A 20984-nucleotide genomic window follows, 5' to 3' on the forward strand; every position below is an offset into this window, starting at 1 on the left:
TCTTTTACTGAAAGTAACTGTGTTAAAGTAGCAGACGCTGACTCTGGTAAGTTGGATGCTTGAATACATATCTCTCACTTGACAAATTTAAAGTGCAACAGCTTCTTGAACAATGTGGGCTTTTTTGAGCTAAAGAAAGCATATCACAGCAGCTTTTATTGCTTAGGTAAGATATCTAAAGTGATTCTTTACTGTTGTGCTGAAGAACTAAATGAAGTTATTCAGATATTTGAGTCGGTTGTGGTTTTGTTTAATTTTAGGAATGTGCGACTAAACTAGGGAGTGTGTCGAACAAACATGTAAAGCCTGACAGCAGGATTGTTGGACTAAATTCAACAGAAATACCATGAGGTAATTGAATGGGAAGAGTCTGTAGTCACTGCAGTGAGACAGCTGGTCATGTTATGAACAAAGAATTGCGATAAGACTATGACCAGGCTTGATTTTTAACTCTTAATGCATTTGGGTAAAAGTGTAGAAGGGCTGATGGAAAAAGCCATTGTGGAAAAATGCTGTAACTACTCTTATTTGCAGGATTTAAATTTTAGAAACAAGCTGAATTCTCAGTACTACTCCCTAGTAATTACAAAGTGTGACTGTTTACAACTGTCAGTTTGGTTTCTTTATTTCAAAGCACCTAATTCTGCAGTGCAGTAAAACTGTGTCCTGAGGTGTGGCGGTTTCCACTGATGCTGCATAGTGTAGTGGCAATCTGAAATACCTTGTATTGGCTGCAAGTAGTCAGCCAATTTCATGAGAAAAATCTACCCAGGGTGTAGGATGACTAGTGGATATCGTGCTGTTTTAACTTCCCTTCTGAAGGGGAAGTACAGGCAGCTAGCTAAGTTAAATGATTTATCTGCACTGTTAGGAATTCTGCATTTGATACTTATCTCAACATTAGAAAGTGGCCTTGCAGCTCTGCTCAAGAGCTTGTAAAAGGTCTTAAGCCATACATGTACTGTTTCCAGTTTGTGGTGCATTTCATTGCTTCCATTGCCTTTTTCTCACTGCTGCCTAAACTTTCTTAAAGAAAGAAGGTTGATCTTTGAAGCTCCTTGGAAACAGAAATTAAATAATAGACTTCTGCATGTAAGATGCTGGCCATTGTAAAGCGAAGTCTCTTCCTCTGCTCTTTATAGAGACAGCACACTTTCCTGCTGTTCATGGAGGTTTTCCACAGCTGTCTTCAGGAGGACAGGTTCCCCATAAAACTTGCTGGGTTTCTTCTGAGCAGCGTTGGCTAAAATAAATGATCCTTTTTCTAACTATACTTTTGTATAGTCCATTAGCAGTTAGGCTTCTCAAGTGAGGCTTGATTGTGACTAATGAGCCAGCATTTTACATTACCTTTACAGATGCTCGTGTCTCTTCGTGAACTTTCAGCTGTTGTTAAGTGTCCAGTTTTGTACCAAACGCTAACTAGCAAGAAAGTGTGCCAGTCGAGCAATCACCAGAGGCTGTCGCTTAGCAATGGAACTCAGGAGCCTTGCGGGGATAGCTGGGGCACCGAGATCCACCTGCAGGAATGAGAAGAAAGGCCGTATGTTGTGGTTTCTACCTGTTGTTGAACAAAACACTTCTCCAGCCTGGAACAGCTCTGGTGTTGCAAGTATACGTTAAGCGCAAAAGTAGTTCACAGCCAAATGCTGTCATTACTGTGTGGTTTGTATCTTTTCCTTCCCAGTACTCCATAGACTTTCAAAGCTTTGCTATTTGATGTTACTTGCAGCAGGTACGACCCACACTGCTTTTGAGTTTGAGCTTAGATTAAATATTATTAGTTGGAGACAGATACAGCGTTACGGAAAATGTAGATGCATATACTAAAGTGCAACATAAAATACATACAAAATTTTAAAATGCATATACATTACACATAAGCATTGTAAAATGCATATACTAATTACTATAATTTAAAGATAACATTTTTTAAATTGTAGCTTAAAAACATGTTTTATAGGTAAGTTTAAAGGACTAATGCCATTTAGCTCTCAGATGAGCACTTTAAAATAAATTATACACATTATGGTATTCTCTTCTGGACATTTTTAAGTACCACTGTCTCAAAGAGAGCCTACTTTTCAGGTAAGTCTGTAATAAATGGATGGCAGGATTTTCTTATTCTTAACTGGAATCCTAACCTTGACTTCTCTTTTATATCTGTTAAATGTGAAGAATTAATGACTTCAGTTAAAAAAAGTTAACAAGAAGTATTTCCATGCATTTTGAAAACAGTATAACCCAAAGTGGACTTCCTGTGTCCACAGCAAGATGAAAATGCAAACAAGACTCTCCCGACTGGCTCACCATGTGAGAATGCAACACATACTAAAATTGCTAATAAACCTTTACAGAAGAGTCTTGGTATCCAAGGGAGCAGCTTTAGATGCTGTGAAAACTTGGGATCGTGTGCTTAAGCACAATCCTAGTAAGATTCTCTCTGCATTACTGTACATCATGCTAGATAACAGTGTGAAGTAGAACGACTTTTATGGTCATTTCATGGAGCGTAGCATAAGGATTACATTTTTTGTTACTTTTGTTACCAGCTCTTAAGTGTTCTGATGTGTAACGGCATTTTGCATTCACAGTTGGACATGGAGCAAAATCTTACCTGCGCCATGTAAATAACTCTGGTGACATCTCTTCCATTCACTACATCAGGTTCCAGTATCCAAGCACTTGGCAAAATCTCCCCTCTCACCACTTCTTTACAAGGGTGAGGCATGGATGCATCGCAGACAGACTGAATAGCCAAGACAGACAGGTTCTCCTGCATGTGACGAAGTGTAAAGATGACAAGCTGAACAAATTTTTATGCATATAGTAATGTTTTCTTTGTTTGCCATGAGGCATATTTCTCATATTACTTACTTAAAAGAACTCTTTTAATAAGAAATAATATTTCTTGTGTTATTTATTAAATAATTTTTTGTCATAATCTTGCATGTTTGTAACCAGAATATACTGTGTAACACTTGTGTTACTGCCTAGTGGGGCTTGGTTGACGATTGTCATTCACAAGAGGGGTTTATACATAATTCACTTGTGTCGTATCAGCATGGCTTTTCTTCCTGTTACACTGTCACTTCTGGAAATATGCACATGGACTTCCCTTCCTTCTCTCCTTTGTCCTTGAACCATGAGTTCAGAACAAGTACTCTTCTCTGCTTCAGAAAGAACGTTCACTTTACCTCTTTGGCTTCTACAGTAATGCAGCAGAAATCCCGGGGTTGCTTTAGGTAACATAGGGAGGTATCGGTCACTAAATATACTGTGGAAAAAAACACCCAAAACAAAAAAAGGGGAATTAGACTTTGACAACTTTAACTTGTCACAATTTTCCCCCCATCCCTTAAATGCACATGCATATTTTATTTTGACTTCTTGTTGTCTGAGAGCAGAGCTCTAGTTCATATGCTACAATGTGTCACTAAGATGCTTTTTCAAGCCACTTAAGATGTATTTTGACTTTCCAACTACTGTCTCTAGCTGTACTTCTGCAGTGAGACGTGTTTAATATTATCCTTACTTTGGACAAGGCTTGCAAAAGCAAAGTTCCCATATTAAATAATGAAATTGTTTATTCAAACCTGAAGAAATGAAATAAGATGCCTCTGAATTTCTTCCTGGCTGACAACCTGAGCTGAGAAAGTACATAATGATAACGGTGGCCAGTTGTTTGTGTTGATACTCACCCAGCTGAATATGGCTGGTTACCTTCTTGTGTATTCGAGCTGTGTTGATAGTTCTGTCGTACAGGTGCCTTTTGCCAGGATCTCTCACTAGTCCCCACACACAGGGAAGAGGTCTCTCTATCACTCCTGCTCCCAGAAACCCATGCCTTGTTGCTGAAGGGAAGACTTTGTAGTAAACCAGCACCTCTTTTTCTGTACATTGGTATCTGTCAAAGACGAATGAAAGGTATTTGCACACAAGAGGGCCAACTACATAAAAAGGCCTCCCATTATAAAGACCTGCCATAAACTTACTTCCAACCAGCTGCTGCTTGGCATGTGTAGAGATTCCTCAGGTTATGAGAGCATGCTGCCATTACCTTAGAAAACAATGACAAATGTACAGGTAAGAGAAAGTTGTATAAACTGTAAATTGTGTTCAGCTTTTACATGCTGCTACACTATCTTCTACTCAAACTACTAAGCTGGCTTTACCACAAAGAGTTTTACAGTGCTAGTAATCCTTAGGGAGTATTACAGCCAGACTGACTTGCCTATCATATTCTCTGCTGAAGGAGGAGAGAGAGAGAGAGGGGGAGGGGGAGGGAGAGATAAAAAAAAGCACCCAAGCCTGTATACTAGCCTAAACTCTTGTGAGAAAATGGGAGAGGGTGGAGCATGTATCTCCAAATGATGTTGAAGTGATTCTACCTGCTCTGAAATAGGAAGCCGGTATGCTTTCCTTCTAACAAACTACACACTCACATCTTGTCATACACATCAAACCTGCACTGTAGGAATTCTTGGACGCTAGAAGAGTTCAGCATTTTCAACCAGCTTCACTCAAACATTTCAACTAACATGCAACAGTCTCTTTTGAACCCCGCTGCTGCAGCCTGGCTCACTTTCCCCCGCCATTTAAAATTGCTCGGTGTGTCCCTCTTTAACTGACAAATAGGGAACTACTGCAGTGTAGAACAACAAGGCTTGTCCCACCCATTTTTGCTACAACTTCCAGTAGGAGGTACAGGAATAAGTGAAAACGCTGCTTATTTACTTACCTCAGTGGTAGCATTAGCCAAGATATGTTTGGATAAATCTTGGTATCCTTTTGTTGAAGAGGAGCTGACGGAAACAGTTAATCCATGAGTGAACCTACAGCTGATGCTACTAGAAGGAAGGGGTGGCTGAATTCTGCTGGCTTCTGCGGGAAAGAAAAAAGCCGTAGGAGAATAAATAAAATAAAAAGGAAACCCACCACTACTCTGCAGCTGTAGGGACTTAAACCCTCCATTGGAGCACCCAATCCACTCTATCCCGATGTAAGACTGATAACATCCGTTGTCTAGACAATCTCTGCATTGGTAATTACACTACAGTTACATCTTGCATTACTCAAGTTTAACAGTTATTACTGCATATAAGCTAATTAAATAACCTAAGGCAGAATAGGCAACATCAGTCTTGAGCATAAAAATAAGAACTTGCATGTACAATCCTACACTCGTTGCAGCTTTAGCCCCCGCATGCTTCCTTGGTTCATTCAAAGCATTATCCTCGTATCCTCTCAGAACACTGTGGTTTGATGTTACCACATCAAAAGACCAACTTCAGAAGGACCAAATCACCATTTACTTTCTCAAGAAAATCTAAGCAAGCTCTGGCTATTGGTTGACAATATTTTTCTGAAGTCATGTAATGATAGGGACATCCTCAAAATACCTAGAATCAAACTAGATTTTGATTTGCATAAATAACAAATCTCATTAGGCTTTGGGATACAACTCAAACATAAGCAGACGTATGTTTTACTTACCAAATGTTGAATCCTTCTGTAGTTGCTCTAACACATAAAGCTGACTATTTCTAACAGCTGAACGACCTCGTGTATCTCTTGAAAGCAAAGCATTTCCAGAAGAAACCTCATTTAAGAAAGAGCAGAAGTGAGAGCTTTTGGTGTGAACTGGGAAAAATAAATTATGCAAGTGGAATATTCATAGCAAATCTGCCTTACAAGGTTGGAAGCTCCTCTTTATCATAAGGTAACTCCTTTGGCTTTCCCCTGGTTATGAAATGATAGCTTGATTTAGGAAATTAAGCAAACCAAGTGTGAGAAGCTAGCGCAGGTGCATAGTCCAAAAAGTAATTTCAGGAAAGTTCATGTTCATGCACACAAACTCTTAAGTCAATGCATGCATCGTTAAGGAAGGCACACTGAGAATATCATATTCTGGTTTATCACAAGAAAAAGCTTGTTGTTTCTAACACATTTGACAGATAGTGGCATTACTGACAACAGTAACGCTATCTGGATTTATCTATGAGTTTAAAAAAAAAAAGTCAGAAAAATAAGTGTCAGAGTCCTTTGCAATTACATGGTAATGCTCCCTCCACCCCATGTTACCCCTCCATGTACTAGTGACACAAACTTGTCCTGCTTGATAGCTGTGACAGAATACAAACCATCTCAAAAAAGGTTTCTGTTCCTACATTCTCCCTCTGTTATTGTTGAAGCATCAGGAGATCCCAGTCTCACAGGCCAGTTGTTTCTCACCTGTCCTTCCTGGCTGCTGAGGTTACTTGCAGTATAGGTAGCAGTATTACTGCTGTTGTAACCCGATGTTGGGCCAGAGGAGAGGCTGAGGCTGGAGTCTGTACATAAAGTGCTTGTACTTGCGAGAGTCTTCAGCCTTGCTTCTTCCTGTAACAGGTATCACAGTATTACAAACAAAGAAAACCCACACAAAACTTACCTTGCACAACAGTTAGTCAAATCAATGATAACAGCACTGAAAGATGAAAGAGGAATAATCTAAAGAAGTCCGATTTCTTTCAAGGAGTGTTGACAGGACAAAAGCTGTTGCCATACAAAAAATATTAAATAAGCAGGCTCTTTTGAAAGACTACGATTATACAAGCCATAGAGCAAATCATCCTGTAAAACCTGGCAGTCTGGGAAAATGCAGCTTCTGCTGTTGTTATTCTTCACATACGAGAGTCCAGGCTATCAAACCAATGCTAGGATGTTTTTAAGGGGAAAAAGAAGTTTAAAAAAAATCTCAAAATTTTCAGTCCCATTTGTTGCTCTTTGCCCACTTCTCGAGTAGCCCCTGACTTAACTTGCTGGTCAAATGTAGTTGTTAAAGACTGAAGATTTTACTTTAACCAATGCAACTCACTCAATGCCAGCCCAGAAGATGAAATAAAAATTAAATAAGAAAATACCGAGAACTTCAAGATTATTTATACTTTCAAGGGCAGTTTTAGGTTCAGTTTTCCAACATCTACATTTCACAAGAAAAATATGGCAGCAGATGTGGTAAGGGCCAGTCATCCAGTGGAGGTGCCTGAATTCGAGGTGCCTTACAGGGTGCAGAGCAATGAAATGAGTGTTCACCACATTTTGCACCACATACACACGTCTGAGGAGAGGAGGTTTGCAGCTACGATTGAAGCTGCATTGTCAGGCAGCGACAAAGGTTACTGCATAAAAGGATAGTCAGAAACTGGCCAGAACAGACACATCCTAACGAGGTATTGTCCTTGCATCTGGGAGAAAAATGCACACACTTGGACTGTGCAAGATGGGTAACAAGCGCAGAAGAAAAAAACAAAAGTATGGGACAAATGCACACACAGAGGACAATCTAAAAAGAGAAACAGAAAAAAGAAAAGAATTAAGGCCTTCGTGTTTAAGTACATACTGAAATAAGCTCCATATACCTTAGGAAAACTCTCCATAGGCTGGCCAGATGCCCCACAGGATGGCTGTGTAAGCTCAATCCAAAGAGAAAACATTAGGAGTTTCTTGTACGTAAAATGTGGCTTCAGGAAGATGTAGTTCAGAAGCATCAACAGTATCAGTTCAGTATTACTGAGATTTTTTTAAGCACGAATTTGCATTTAATTCTTTGGGTTTTCTATGCTGATGTGCATCAAACAGGAGAATGACTTAGCCAAGGAAAAGTTTCTTTTAAAAAAATGCATTGATGTGAATAATGCGTAACGGTTTCCTCTGTAATGCTCACCTTCTGCAGCTGAGAAAATATTTGCTCCCGTATACGCCTTTTTTCTTGCTCAGCTCTCTCCCGAAGTTTGTCCCTAGCTCGTGCAATTTCAGTTTTGGTTTCCTCTCGTGCCCTCTGGTAGTCTCGGAGCAACAGTTCAATGTCTGAAGGATGCTGAATGCTTCTTCTTTTTGGTTCTTGAACTCTGTAAGGATAGGTACGTGGGGGAAAACACACATAATTACTTGAAATTGGGTCACCTGACAAAATACCATGAGAAAATCATCTTTCAACACGGAACAGGAAAATTTGCCAGAAAAGCAATTAAAAACCACCACATTAGCCTCCAAAAAGTTTCTCTTTGCTCACTAAAGGCTGCATGGACATTAACCTTGGAAAATTATTCAGATTGCAAGTTCAGTTTACTACTGGGATTACTCCAGCAATTGCACTGGTTTCTGAGTCAGCTCTCCATATGATCTAAGGTTACCGCTTTGGCATATGACAGGCAAAATAATTGTGTTGGGAAAATAACTGTCTCCTGACCTACTGCAAAGGAAGCAAAAGTCATTTAGGGGATATAGTGGATGAGAAACTCAAATTCTAAATGGTGAAGGGTTGCAGAACTTTTTTGATAGTTAACGTGAAACCTAATTATTTCATGTGGCTTTTAAGTTAGTGAAGGACTAAGAAGACAGATTGGTCTACAGTGAGTCAAGACTGAATACTTGGCTGTCCCCATACATCATACACATTAAATAAATTAGACACTTGTTATGGACTGAATTAAACTAGACGGAAGATTTTAATGAATGTTTTCTAAAATCGGGCCCAGGTTTTTCCTGAAAGCACTTTCTATCCCAAAGTTTAACACTTCCGCATTGAGAAGAATTCTTCTGCCACAGAAGTCTCAGATGTCAGTAAGAACCATTAAGGTGCACCCGTTGTGAACACTGTTAACGTAAATCGTGCCAAAAGAGAGGTTTCTAATGCCCTACCTGGTATTTTCCACCACATCTCTTCTCAGTTGTTGCAGATATTCTCGGCGTTTGCTGGGGAGATCTAGATCCCTCTGACTTGCATCCAGCACCTGCAACAGACTCAAATGCTTTTGAGGACTCAGACTTCGGCTTCTTTGGTATCTTTGCAGCCTTTTTTCTCTTTCCTTCCTCAGAGTTTCAATAGTCCTCATGTGTCTGTCAGGGAAACATGATTAGAGTGACAAAATGCACCCTGCAAAGTTACATTTTCTGATTTTAAAAAACACTTAAATATTAGGTAGCTTTGTAATGTAAAAATTTATAGGAATCTAATACCATACACTCCTCTTGCAAATACTCCTTTGGCCACGTGCTGACAGATGACGCAGAAACTCAAACTCCACTGCTTTTATAACAGTAGGAAATGCGTAAGAGGGTCTTGATTACTGCTTGCAATGGCTGAGAGGCAATTTGAGGATGAAGACTAATGTAGCTACTCCTAAATTTTTTTAGTTACAACAGCTACCTAAACTGAGTTCTATAATCCAATCGCAAGAATCTAGGATCTTGATTTTTTTATAATTTATTTTGTATAATTATGTTTTTGCATATGCAGACAGCAGCTTTTATTCACAGAAGCATGAATGAGATATTCCCATAAATAGGATGTATCAATTATTTTTACATTGCAATAAATCAATTAAACATATTCCCACGATCACCAGGTACACATGATAACTCTCATAGCTGCTAGAAATTAAGAGTGGGGTGACACTAGATCTGAATTACACCGAATCTTATACTTTTCCCTATTTTCTTGAATTTTGTCTTAAATGCATTACTTAACTGTATATAAAATAAGCTTAATACTATATCTCTTCACATACAGTTCACTCAGTGTGACTAACTGATTAAGTGCTCATTACTAAATGTTATTTATCCTGCATGAAGTGTACGTGAAGTGTATTCAAAATACTTAATACAACATTACTTTAAATAATTTACCTTTCATAAAGTTGCTGCTTCACTGGAATCGCCACCAGGTCATCTGCAGTTCCACTCTGAAGGACCCTCAGCAGGGCGTCCGTTTCCCCGATGCCGTAATTAAGCTTTGCTTCGGTCAGTTCCACCGTGAGGGGATGCTGATGCAGGTCCAGGTGAATGCCAGACATGATCTGAGCGCGCTCTCTCTGAAGTCTCTCGATCTCTCTGCTCCTGCTGTCACAAAGCTGGGATTTCCCTTCCATTTCTGTTGCTCGTGTGCTTCTAAGTTTCTTTTCTGCCTGCCTTCGTAAATCGGTCACACTGCCGCTCAAGCTGAGTAACGAAGGAGGAGGACTGCCCTTAACACCACACCAGTTGCTAAATTTATTGTGTATTGGTAAGTCACGGAGGCTGTAGCTCCGAGGCCTGTAAGGCTTTGCAAATGTAGTATTTTTGTTGAGAGGAATTTCAGTGTCACATTCGCTTTCAGTGACAGAATCTGTATTGTCGTCTTGGAAGGAAGTTTGCACATCGCTCACATCAGAGAGCGGGGGAGGGCAGGAGTTTTCATTTTTCCAGAAGAAATCCTGAAATTGTAGAGAAGATGCTTCTACCAGAGGTTCTGAGGATGCACCAGCATTTGTCTTACTTGAACAGGTGGCACTTATTTTTTGATTAAAAAGTAAGTCAGCATTTGGAGGTGAGTAGGTACGAATCAAAGCAGTATCAGAATTACCAACATATTTTTCATGTCCGATTCCAGCTGAAGAACCTCTTCCTCCCCTCGTGACATACATACAACGAAGCGAACGTGCCAGTGGACTGCGGTCTCTGAGATCACCTGTTAAAACTTCCCTGTGGCCTGACACCTCCAACATACTACTAGAGTGATACAGTCGTTTTGCACAAATGGTAGTGTGGGTGTCAACCGTGAGTCTATGCTGTTGTTCCAAGTCTTTTGAACCATCCTGTCCTAAAAGCTCTTTGGCTGCTTTCTTTTCTGGGAAACTTCCAGATTTCTTTCTTATGCCCTTATGTTCTCTAGAAGCACTAGATTCACTGTCTGTTTCTGTCTGCGAAAAATTGTCCATGTGAGGTTGCATGTTGGACTGCGGACCTGCCCTCTGCTTTCTCTGGTTGTGAAGGGGACTTGAAGCATCACTGGAATATCCAAGAGGTTCCCTAATAGGGCAGACAGACTTGCTAAAAGCAGTCTGGCTGCTGGGACTAGCACTAAGAGTAAGAATAGGGGAAGAGGCCCTATCGACCAGCAGGGTGTTTTTGTAACAAAATTTTCTTTCTGCTGGAACCTCTAGTTCATTGACACTTCTTTTATCCTGAGCGTAAGATGCTGGAGATTGAGAGGCACTATTAGTAGGGCTGCTAACTACAGTGCACGAAGAACCATCTTGCCCTGCACTCAGCGAAGATGATGTGACAGATGAAACTCTGGTACTAGCAAAAGCAACATTCTGCTGTGCATTTAATGATGTTTTTTGAAAATCTAAGATAGGAGTGGAGGTTCTGGGTAAGAGAGGCAGACGCATGAAGGAGTCTTCCAAAATGCTGTCAAGACTGTCATGGAAGTCAGGATTGCCCAGATTTCTCATCCCTGTTCGTTCTTGCGGTCTTTCTTCAAGAGAGAGTGTTTCCTCATTCCTTTTGGGAATCTTACCTACAGCATCTGCACCTATTCCTTTCCAATCAACATTTACTGCCTGAGCTGCCTTCAATTCATTTTCCATTTTTGCCTCCACTTGTTTTTCTTCGTGTTTGCTTTGAGGCTCTTCCAAAGTCTCAGTTTGAGTGCCTACATCTGCTGTAGTCTGAGTGCAGCTATCTGATCTAGTAACCTTTACAGCCTTTTCAGTTCCTCTTTGGTTGATTTTGGCATTTTGCTCATTATCTATAATAGTCTGTTGGGAGAGGTTTCCCAACAGCTCAGAGGTGTTCTGAAGAAGCTGTGACAGATGCATGGACAGGTTCTGCATGCTTGTCCAAGAGGAAGGTTGATGAAATAAATCTCTCTTTGTTTCCTGCTTTCTTGCAGAAACATCCGTATAACTCCTCTGATGTCTTCTCTGCCTTTTATACCTTCCTGTAGTTGCTGTTTGTGTTCCCTGCTCACATGTAATCCCTGGTGGTTTTTTGGAAGACCTTTCAGACTCAGAAGGATATAATAACACAATTTCATCAACCTGCATTGAAGAGTTACCAGGTTGTGCAGAAGGATTCTCAAATTCAGCAGTGTTATTTTCTGGATTAGTTTCCAGTGTTTCACTGGATACGTTGCTATACTGCTTGGTACTGTCACTTGAGTATGCAGATTGAAAGTCTTGTCTGACATTGTCCCATGCTTGAAGACCTTCAATGCTGCTTAAAGTGCTCGATAAAACTTTTGCTGTAGCATATGAACTGAGATGAGAATGAAAAGGAGAATTTTGAGAATTCAATCCATTGTCTACACTGGAACATCTCATAACTTTATGATTTTCCAGGTTTAAAGGAATTTGATTGCAAGAGACATCACTTGCACTTCCAAAAACATACTGTTTCCAGCCAATCTTGCACGATCCATCTTGTTGCCATGGATGTATATATGGGTTGATATCACTTGAACTAAAATGCATTGTATCTTTATTGTCTTGCAAAAATAAATCTCTTTCTGGCTGGTATCCTTCTTCTTCAACTTTCCCTTCACTACACTGAGCTACAGAACTACTCTTTGAATGGACATTTGCTTCTGCACCCACAGAACTGTGAGCTGTGTGCAGTAAGGATGATGGAGAGTGAGTAGTACAGTCTTTTAAAGGCTGGCTGCTTTGGGTTCTTGCTGCAAAATTTTGTAAATTTTTGGGATCACAGTTTGCAAGCTGCTTCGTTTGTGCCATTCTTTGCTGAAATCTGGGTTTAGATTTAACCTGTAAAAAGTTCTTTGATTCCTGCTTTGAAAATCTTTCAATTCCATGAAGATCATCTTCAGTTGGTGATGGAGGCTCTACACTCATATTTAAATCTTGTAGTGATTTAGATGCAGAATATAACAAAGGATCTGCCTTAGATGAAGCTTCCAAAGTACATTCTGTATCAGAAAAGACAGCAATAGCTGGGGCTGATAGTCTGTGACTTTGTAAATAAGGTCTCAGTTCACTTTGGTTACAGCTCTTTGTATTCCGTGTGGTAGAATATGATCTTCTGCTCCTGAATTGCACCAATTTGGATTCTTGAGGAGGCAAATCATGGTTTTCTGGTAAAAACTTTACAGAGGTACTTTCATTATTCATTACAGAAAACTTTAGTCTTTCTGATTTCAGAGTCTTACTCCTCATTATAGCGTCTTCCGTTGTTGAACAATTGTCTGCATCAGCATCATCGGCAGGGCTGACAACACTTGAACCTGTATTATTTTTGCAAAATAAAATCTCTTTTCTACCATCTGTATTTGTTCTATCTGGCACCTGTTCTATCTGTTCACCTGTAGGCACATACTGACAATTATCTTGCAGATCTGCAGGGTTTTTTTCAAAACCCAAGACAGTGTGATACAGTCGTCTGGGATCAGTGCTTCTGCTGTATGTGGGGTATGTTGGACTAAATGAATTGCAGGTGTGTTCGGAATCCACATCAACATCTCCTGGATACAGATTTTCCAACATTGTAACTTCTGAGCCTATGAATTCATTTGCAGAATTTGAGGATACATCAGTTTGCTTTTCAACAGGTTCTCTACTTAATGCTTTTCTCTGCTCTGTCTTTACTTCAAAATGTTCAGCCTCAGTATTTGAATGCAGTTCTTCCTCATTTCTGTTAAGTATTTTTCTCATTTGTCCCTCCTTAACAAGAATTGCCCTTCCAGCATCCCAAAAAGGTAATGATGGTGATAAAAGAGAATTATCGTTTAGTACTTTCTCTGTGTGTTCTGTGCAAGCTTCTTGTGGTGGAACTTTACCCCAGTGGTGCTGATCAACTTTTATATCATTGTCAAATTTTTTACGATTACTTCTATATACAGGTTCCCCATTTACAGCAGAATTTTTATATGAAGTCGAGTCTGTGTCTGATACTGGACAATGCCTGTTTTCTTTTGCAAGAGAAAGTAAAATACTTCCTGAAGCACGTATCGGCTCATCGAATACCACAGCCTTATCAGACTGAGTGTCTTGTATTTGCAAAACAGCAAATGGAGAATGTTTCAATATACTTGTACGTGAGATATCACATGTGCCCGTTTCACCACGGCCTATATCTGCAGTTAAAGAAGATTCTGAAAATGGTGTTAAGGATGGGTGATTGACATTTGCAAGTGCTTGGGGAAAATCTCCTTCTTTTACAGAGCACACATCTGCAGAACTGGAGGACACTTGCTCAGCCAAAGAAGTGTCTTGAAGTGAGTCCTCAAGCTGACTAAACATTAGAGATTTTAAGTCATCAAGTAAACAAGAAGTGTCAAAAGCACTGAAGTTCTTGGAGCTTTCAAATTGTGTATCAGTTGGAGCATCTTCTGCAAAGCAGGATGGAAGAGACTTTGATTCTTTACTGCCAGTCTGTCCTCGACTCTGAAAAGTAAGTGAGCCCAATTCTGGTACAGTCTCACTAGAAGTGTTACTGTATTGTTCTGAGTACTCATGAATTGTATTTTCTTTTATGTCATTGCAATTCTGGAAAGAACCCTGAATTATTTTCTCCTTTTGATCTGTTCCTGCAACTTTTTCAGGCAGTTTATTATTCTGACCATACGTGGCCTCTGCAACTGCAGAATTATTTTTCCTTTCATCTCCTTTTTGAGAAACATCGGGAAAAGTTACAGATACACTTAAATCACTTGATTCACTTTCAAAGTATTTTGTTTCTTCAGAGAGAACAGCATCATTTTTACCTTTGTCTCCATTGCTGGCAATCAAAACATCTGCAGATGATGCTGGACGATTCAGGACACCAGGAGAACATTCAGAAGTGCCCGAGTTCCTATTATAATTTAGAAACTCTTTGCTATAATGTGGATTTTCCCACAGAGACTTTTTCAGGCCTTCTAAAAGGGCTGAAGCATTCTCAGAAACAGTGCTGCCCATTTGGTCTACATAGCACTCTTCAGAAGTCCCATGCCCCTGATTTTCTCTGGGCCCACGCTGATATCCAGCTACATCAGGAAACTTCGCATTTTCATTTTTACTGTTTGTTGTAGTATAGCTTGTGCTTAAAAATTTATCCTTCTCATCATGCTGTGATAAACTCCCTGAGTGAAGTACTTTCTGAGTTGTATTAATATTGTGAAACATTTTTTGCAACGAGATTTCTAGTAAAGAATGCATTTCCCCCCCCCCTATAACTTCCATCACTTCTTTCTCTGAAGAAGAAAGCAGGTTTGAATTACCCAAGAGCAGTGAATCAGGCACAATGGTATCCTTTTCCTCTTGAGCTGTATCTTCTATGGAATTAAGGCAGTCTTTTGATAGTTTATTAACCATTAAATCCACACTGTATTCTTCACGAGCGTTGTTAACATCCTGAATTATATCTTCAGAAGGATCTAATTTTCCCAAGGAAAATGAGTTTCCTTTGGCACCTTGCTGAAGTACAACAGTTTCAGATTCAGGACCGCCTGCACCGTAGGGAGCAGAAGAGCTGTCCTTCTCATTGACAGGTTGCCCAGATACGGCATAATCAGGTGCATTGTTAAATACAAAGGATTGTTCCTCCTGCCTGTCCTGTGTGGTCCTGGTTTGCAGAAAAGCTACATTCTTACTTTCTGTTGTATCAGAAAGATACTTGTCTTCTTCCATTTTGTTGACTGTAGCAGGCGTACCAACACAGACCTCACTCTCCATTAATGTTTCATAGTAAGGCAAAACAGCTCCAGTTCCAACACTGCTGTTAGATGGTTTTGCATGTCCTTTCAATGCAGTGGGAACATCTTGAACAAGATGGGAATCATCACTTACTCCAAGATATAAAAGGTGATTTACAGACTGGCATGGGGAGTCTTTAAGTGAACCTTCTTGGTTTTTTTCAGTAGACGTCAGTGTTGCTGGTGAATTTTGTTGCTTGCTGATATCTTCATTATTTCTAGAAAAGCTGGTAGACACCCACTGGCTTTCTCTTAAGATTTCATTTAATCTGCTGGCATCATGTGTCATTTGGCAGCTGTCTTTGTTTTCAGGGAATAGTTCATTCAGGTTTTGTAAAATGATCAGTTCTACCTCCTTTGTGTTTTCTACAAACACCTGCTTTTCTTTTTCTGTTTTGGCCATTTGTACTAGATTCATCAAATGCACTTTCTCCTCCTCAACTCTGGAGCCTACTGGATCCAATTCACAAATATCAGGTCTTTTTCTAACGATACTTACACTCAAGTTTTCTGAAGTGCCATGCTCAGGATATCGTGTAGAACAACTCATATACGTATGGCTGTCCTCTTTAATGTGGAGACTTTCAAATTCTTGTTCAATTCTATATTGGTCAATACCAATGCTATCATCAACTGAATATTCATATGCATCGGTATCTTTCACGACTGCATTTCTTGTATCTGTAACAGAGTCCACTGAGCCACCATCTTTACTCATTTCAGTAGAATCATGGCATCTTGAATCATCTTGTAACAGTATATTCTGTTCTAGTCCTGAAGCTGTCAGGTATCTTTCAGGGATCTTAAATTGATTTAAAATTTCCTCTTTGTTATCTTTGTCACAATACGTCTGATGTAGAGCTGGAGACTCTTCAGTACATAAAACATTTTCATCTACGCTTATGACTTCTTGCCTCGTAATAATCTGCCCCTTGGTGTTTGTCATGATAATTTGTTCTTCACTCCCAGTCACTTCACATTCATTAACCTTGTTTTCCTGGGGCAAACAGTTTGGTACACAATGTGCAATTAAATTGCTAGAATTTATTTGTCCTTCATTTTCAGGTTTTGCTAAAATATTTCCTTGCCTACTTGTGATTAGTACTGTTGCAGCTACGTCCTCTGTATTACCCACATTTTCTATTGTACTGTCCATCTGTAAAAGCCCCTCACAAGTATCAAGGAAGCCTGAAGTATTCTGAGTAACATTTGTTGTGTGGGAACACACAGCTGAATGAGTGGTTTTGGGAGCAACACAAAACTCTGGTGAATAAATACCTGTTTCTATTTTCTCGCTTTTTTCTTTTTGGCAAAAGCTTGTTTCAAGTCGGCTGCCAGAATGCACGAGTGCTTTTGATTCCTGAGTGTGTTCTACCCTGGTGCTGGCTACCTGCAGTTCATCTTTCTCCGCCTCTTCATGTGTCAGGCACGGATTTGTATAAAACTCACACTGAACTTCACAAGCTACAATATCAATAGATTTCTTTGGATTCTGAGATAGACTAATGCCTTTAAAATCCTCTCCACTTCGGTCTTCAATTACACTTTGGACTTTGGCTACTGGGTAGTCAGGTAAACTTTCAATCTGTCTGGATTTAATTTCCAATGCATTTTTTTCTAAGTTGACTGCACTATTGATTAATTTTGTTATTTCTTCATCAGTGTTTCCTTTTGTATTCTGATAAGGAACCATGGTTTCTCCTGGATCGGTTTCTGTGTTTCTTAAAAATTTGGATTCTTTATTTATATACAGATTCTCCTCTTCAGAAACAGTAGCTGATTTATTTGTGTTGTACTCAAATACTTTTCCCGACTCTGAGCTTACATCATCTTCAACAAGCAAGATATCCTCTGGGCAATCACTTTCAAAAAAGGCTTCTTCCTCTTCTCTTGATTCAAGTAAAGATTTGTTCTGTGTTTCTGTTTCCAAGAGAATGGTTGCATCAAATTCCACAGAAATGTCGGTCGTCTTATGCGTACTATTTTTCTGCTCTGTTGATTTTGAAGAGCATGTTGTGCAAAGGCAGCCAGAACGTACATCAGAACAACTTTCTGTGGCACTGACTTCCACAGTAAGATTAGATGTACCATCACAATCTCCTTTCACTATTGTGACATGCTCCAATAGTTTATCATAATTTTCAGTCTCAGATGCACTTTGAAAAAGATTAGCTTTTGTTGAAGCTTTGTAAAATATGCTTGAAGTGGATTCTGGGATAAAATCATTTGTACTCTCACAAACAGCAGCAGGGAAGGACTCGGTGTCTTTGCCGTTTACATTCACTATTAGATAACTTACTTCATTCACCACTAAGTTTTCATATTTGGATGAAAAATCTTTCTGAACTACAGCCTGAGAATTCAAGACATTGTGTTCTTTGTTTTCACTGCTTTCTTCTCTTACATTATCAATGCACAATGTAGAATTTTCTGAAATTTGTTGGGATAAACAACTTGCCCGACTGTTTGCTAGAGCACATTCATGGGAATAATTTTTTAAAACAGGTTTGCTTTTGAATTCATAATGATTCAGTGAAGACGAGTCTTCATCCTTTGGTTCATATTCTTCATTATCTCTGAATGAAGGCACCTCCGGCACAATCTCTGCCAAGCTATCTGTGCTTGTTTCCATACAGATAATCTCTTTCTGAGACATCTCTATTGGTGTTGCAGATTGGTCGTAACTTGCACTGTGAGCAACAGCTAAAGGGTTACATTGATATATTGTCTTCCGTGAGGAAAAATCTGTCTCTGTTATTATTTCTTCTGCAGATATTTGTTCATAATCCGTTTCTTGCATCGTTTCCAAATTACTCTCCCCAGATCTGAGGAGACCTACTGTAACAGCTGATTCTGCTCCTTGTCCAGCCAATGTCTGAAGCTTGTAACTGCTTACTAGAGAGTAGTTCTCATTTGTTACGTCACAGAGAAAGAAACCTTCGTCACAACATGTTAGTATTTCCCTTCTTGGAAAAAGCTGCCCATGGTTTCCAAATTGGACTTGTTTTACTGCAGATGTCTGTGTTGAGGTCATATTACGAGCAAGTCCTGTAGAAGATTCAGCAGCAGGTGCATTGACAGATGCACTTCCGCTGCCTGAATCTGTCATACTTGATTTTGTCATCAAGTTATTGTAGTCATCATCGAGGTCATCTTTTTCAAAAGTTCTGAAGAAATCGTCTTCTAACTCTGCATCTACACAGCCATTTCTCTGCTCCAGAATGTGCATAGGCAACACAGAAATAAAGGGTGGTTTTTTCAGATTGTGATCTTTTGGCAGCTCTGGATGAGTTGTGGGGAGAGAATCCTCCTCTTTCCTCGATACCAGTGACAAGCAGTCTGCAGTGGAGGCGCTTTCCAAACAGCTGAATGTTTGTGTGCGTTCAGTGGTAGACCTGTAAGTAGATAATTCATTCAGTTGTTCTTGTTCAGGATGATTTGACCTTGAATGTTTGTAATAATCATGCTTTGCTGAAATAGGAACAAAAGAGGAGCTTGGTCCTACTGAGCTAACAAATGAAGACCTTACATCTTGAGATTCCAAGGAAGAATTTTCATTAGAGTTTGTCCATCCCTTAAGAATCTTATTTAATGATCCACTGTCAGAAACTCTGCTTCCAGTTGTTGTTTCAGGTAAAGGTACTTCTGATGTGTCAGAGGAGAAAACTGTGTTTATTTCGTTTATATGATGTGATAAGTGAGTAATGCTGTGTATCTGCTTAGAGCCAGAAACAAAAGAAACTTCAGCAGCTGACTGCTTTAGATCATCTTTCTTCAGCCAAAGCGCTGGTTTGCTCCAAGAGCACAGATGAGCTTCCTGAAATTCCAAATTTTCATGGGAAGAAGGTGCTGTTATTCTGGGGCTGCTGATGTCAACCTTTGAGTCACAGGAAGACCAAGCACCAGGAGCAAGCAAAGGATTTCCACTTGTGTAATACAGTCTTCTGTCAAGAGACCTTTCTTGTTCTACAAAGGAGACTTTTGTCCCCTTCAGCAACTGCTTGCGAGCATTACTGGAAGCAGGCTGTGGTTTAGCATCCAAATAAAAGGAACTGCTCAGCTTCAGATCATAATTTGTCCCTTCTGTAACTCTGTCACACGTCTTGGACTCATGGTCTTCCTCAGTCTGTATAGTTGGTGATCTAGGAGTCTGTAACTTCCAAAAAATCTCTGCTGGCACTTCATCAGATGAATCAGATTTGAATTCTTCTACTGGATCTTCTGCTGGCATCTCTTCTCCATCAGCTAAGCTGTCTAAAGAAAAGCTTCTTTCAGGCTTTCCCAACCTCCTACAAGATGCGTATGATGTCACCAAAGATGAAATGTGATCAGTTCTGCTTTTGTAAAGCTTAGCTGGCTCATAGTGGGCCTTTGACTTGTGAAATCGGCTTTTATTTTGCTTTTCGGCTTTATTTTCCTTTTCTACCAGAGAGTCTTGTGACATTTGACTGTCATCACTCTCAGAATCTTCTGGGTTGGCAAGACATTTATTTCTGTCAAAATCTTCTTGTTTCAGTTTCTCTGTGAAAGCTTTTGCATAAGCGCAGGAGAGAGAATCTACAGAATAGGAACTGTCAGTATCAGAAATCTCATTTTCATCATCCTCTTGCCAGTTCCGCAGCACATCTGTGGCCGTTTTGGACACTCCAGCACTTAGCATCTCAGCACTGTGCCACTTTTTTTCAACGTAAGCGAGTGGTGCCTGTGTGTTCATCTTAGTGAGATTTCCTACTGATGTTGCCACCATCAGAAATTCTTGCTGTTCCACTGATGATTTCTCATGACTTGGCAAGGCTGAGTTTGTCTCTCTCTTCCAGTTCTTGGCTGTTTGGTTTAGATGCGCTGATGGTGGGTTTCCATACACTGTTTTCTTCACTTCTTTAGGAAAGTTTTCTGGAGACGACCTGTGGCCTTTTCCATTGATATCCATTCTAGTCTTTTTATTGGACACCTGAGCTCTATTTTGTTCTAGATTGCTACTTGCAGGCTGACTTAAATCTCCTAGCACCTTTGCTTTTGTCATTCTTGTCCCTGTAATAAAGATTTCAGGCTCATCTTTCTCCTTAAGAAGATCAGGAGAGGAGCCTTTAGAGGTCTGGTTTTGAGATCCAGCTTGCCCTGGGTTGTCATCCAACTTTTCAATTTTTTGATCATTTTTATTGATATAAGCCATGATAGCTGAATCATTAGAGTCTTTTTCTGCTCCTTTTTTATTTCCAAATGAAGATGGTTTTTGTTTTTCAGTTAGCTGCCTCTGGACTGAAAAGGAGATCCCTTTTTCATCAGTAAGGTCATCAGTCCCAGAAACGTCTTTACCTCTTCTGTAAAGATATTCTACAGATGACAACCTCCCTGTTATACTGCTTTCACAGCTTTGATCAATATTTGGTGAGGTAGATAATTTTGAGACAGTCTCCCTCTTCAACAAACAGCTGTGGAAATAAAGAAGAAATACAGCCCAATCCTTGCTTGAAAAATGTATTTAACA

General features: G+C 39.7%; 1 protein-coding gene across 1 annotated transcript in view; it reads right to left on the bottom strand.

Moving 5' to 3' along the window:
- Positions 1 to 1418: 1418 nt before the first annotated feature.
- Positions 1419 to 20984, bottom strand: part of STARD9 (StAR-related lipid transfer (START) domain containing 9) — a gene marked incomplete at its 5' end in the record, with an annotated part of 60820 nt that continues 41254 nt past the window's right edge. Inside the window, 11 exons of the mRNA XM_009587033.1 lie at positions 1419 to 1520; positions 2618 to 2776; positions 3198 to 3277; positions 3702 to 3907; positions 3996 to 4060; positions 4742 to 4884; positions 5497 to 5602; positions 6235 to 6381; positions 7709 to 7892; positions 8686 to 8883; positions 9673 to 20928. Coding sequence (XP_009585328.1) covers positions 1419 to 1520; positions 2618 to 2776; positions 3198 to 3277; positions 3702 to 3907; positions 3996 to 4060; positions 4742 to 4884; positions 5497 to 5602; positions 6235 to 6381; positions 7709 to 7892; positions 8686 to 8883; positions 9673 to 20928 — 12646 coding nt within the window. The remainder of the gene's footprint in view (positions 1521 to 2617; positions 2777 to 3197; positions 3278 to 3701; positions 3908 to 3995; positions 4061 to 4741; positions 4885 to 5496; positions 5603 to 6234; positions 6382 to 7708; positions 7893 to 8685; positions 8884 to 9672; positions 20929 to 20984) is intronic.

This window comes from Fulmarus glacialis, unplaced genomic scaffold, assembly GCF_000690835.1.
Source record: "Fulmarus glacialis isolate BGI_N327 unplaced genomic scaffold, ASM69083v1 scaffold17381, whole genome shotgun sequence".
NCBI classification, from domain to species: Eukaryota; Metazoa; Chordata; class Aves; order Procellariiformes; family Procellariidae; genus Fulmarus; species Fulmarus glacialis.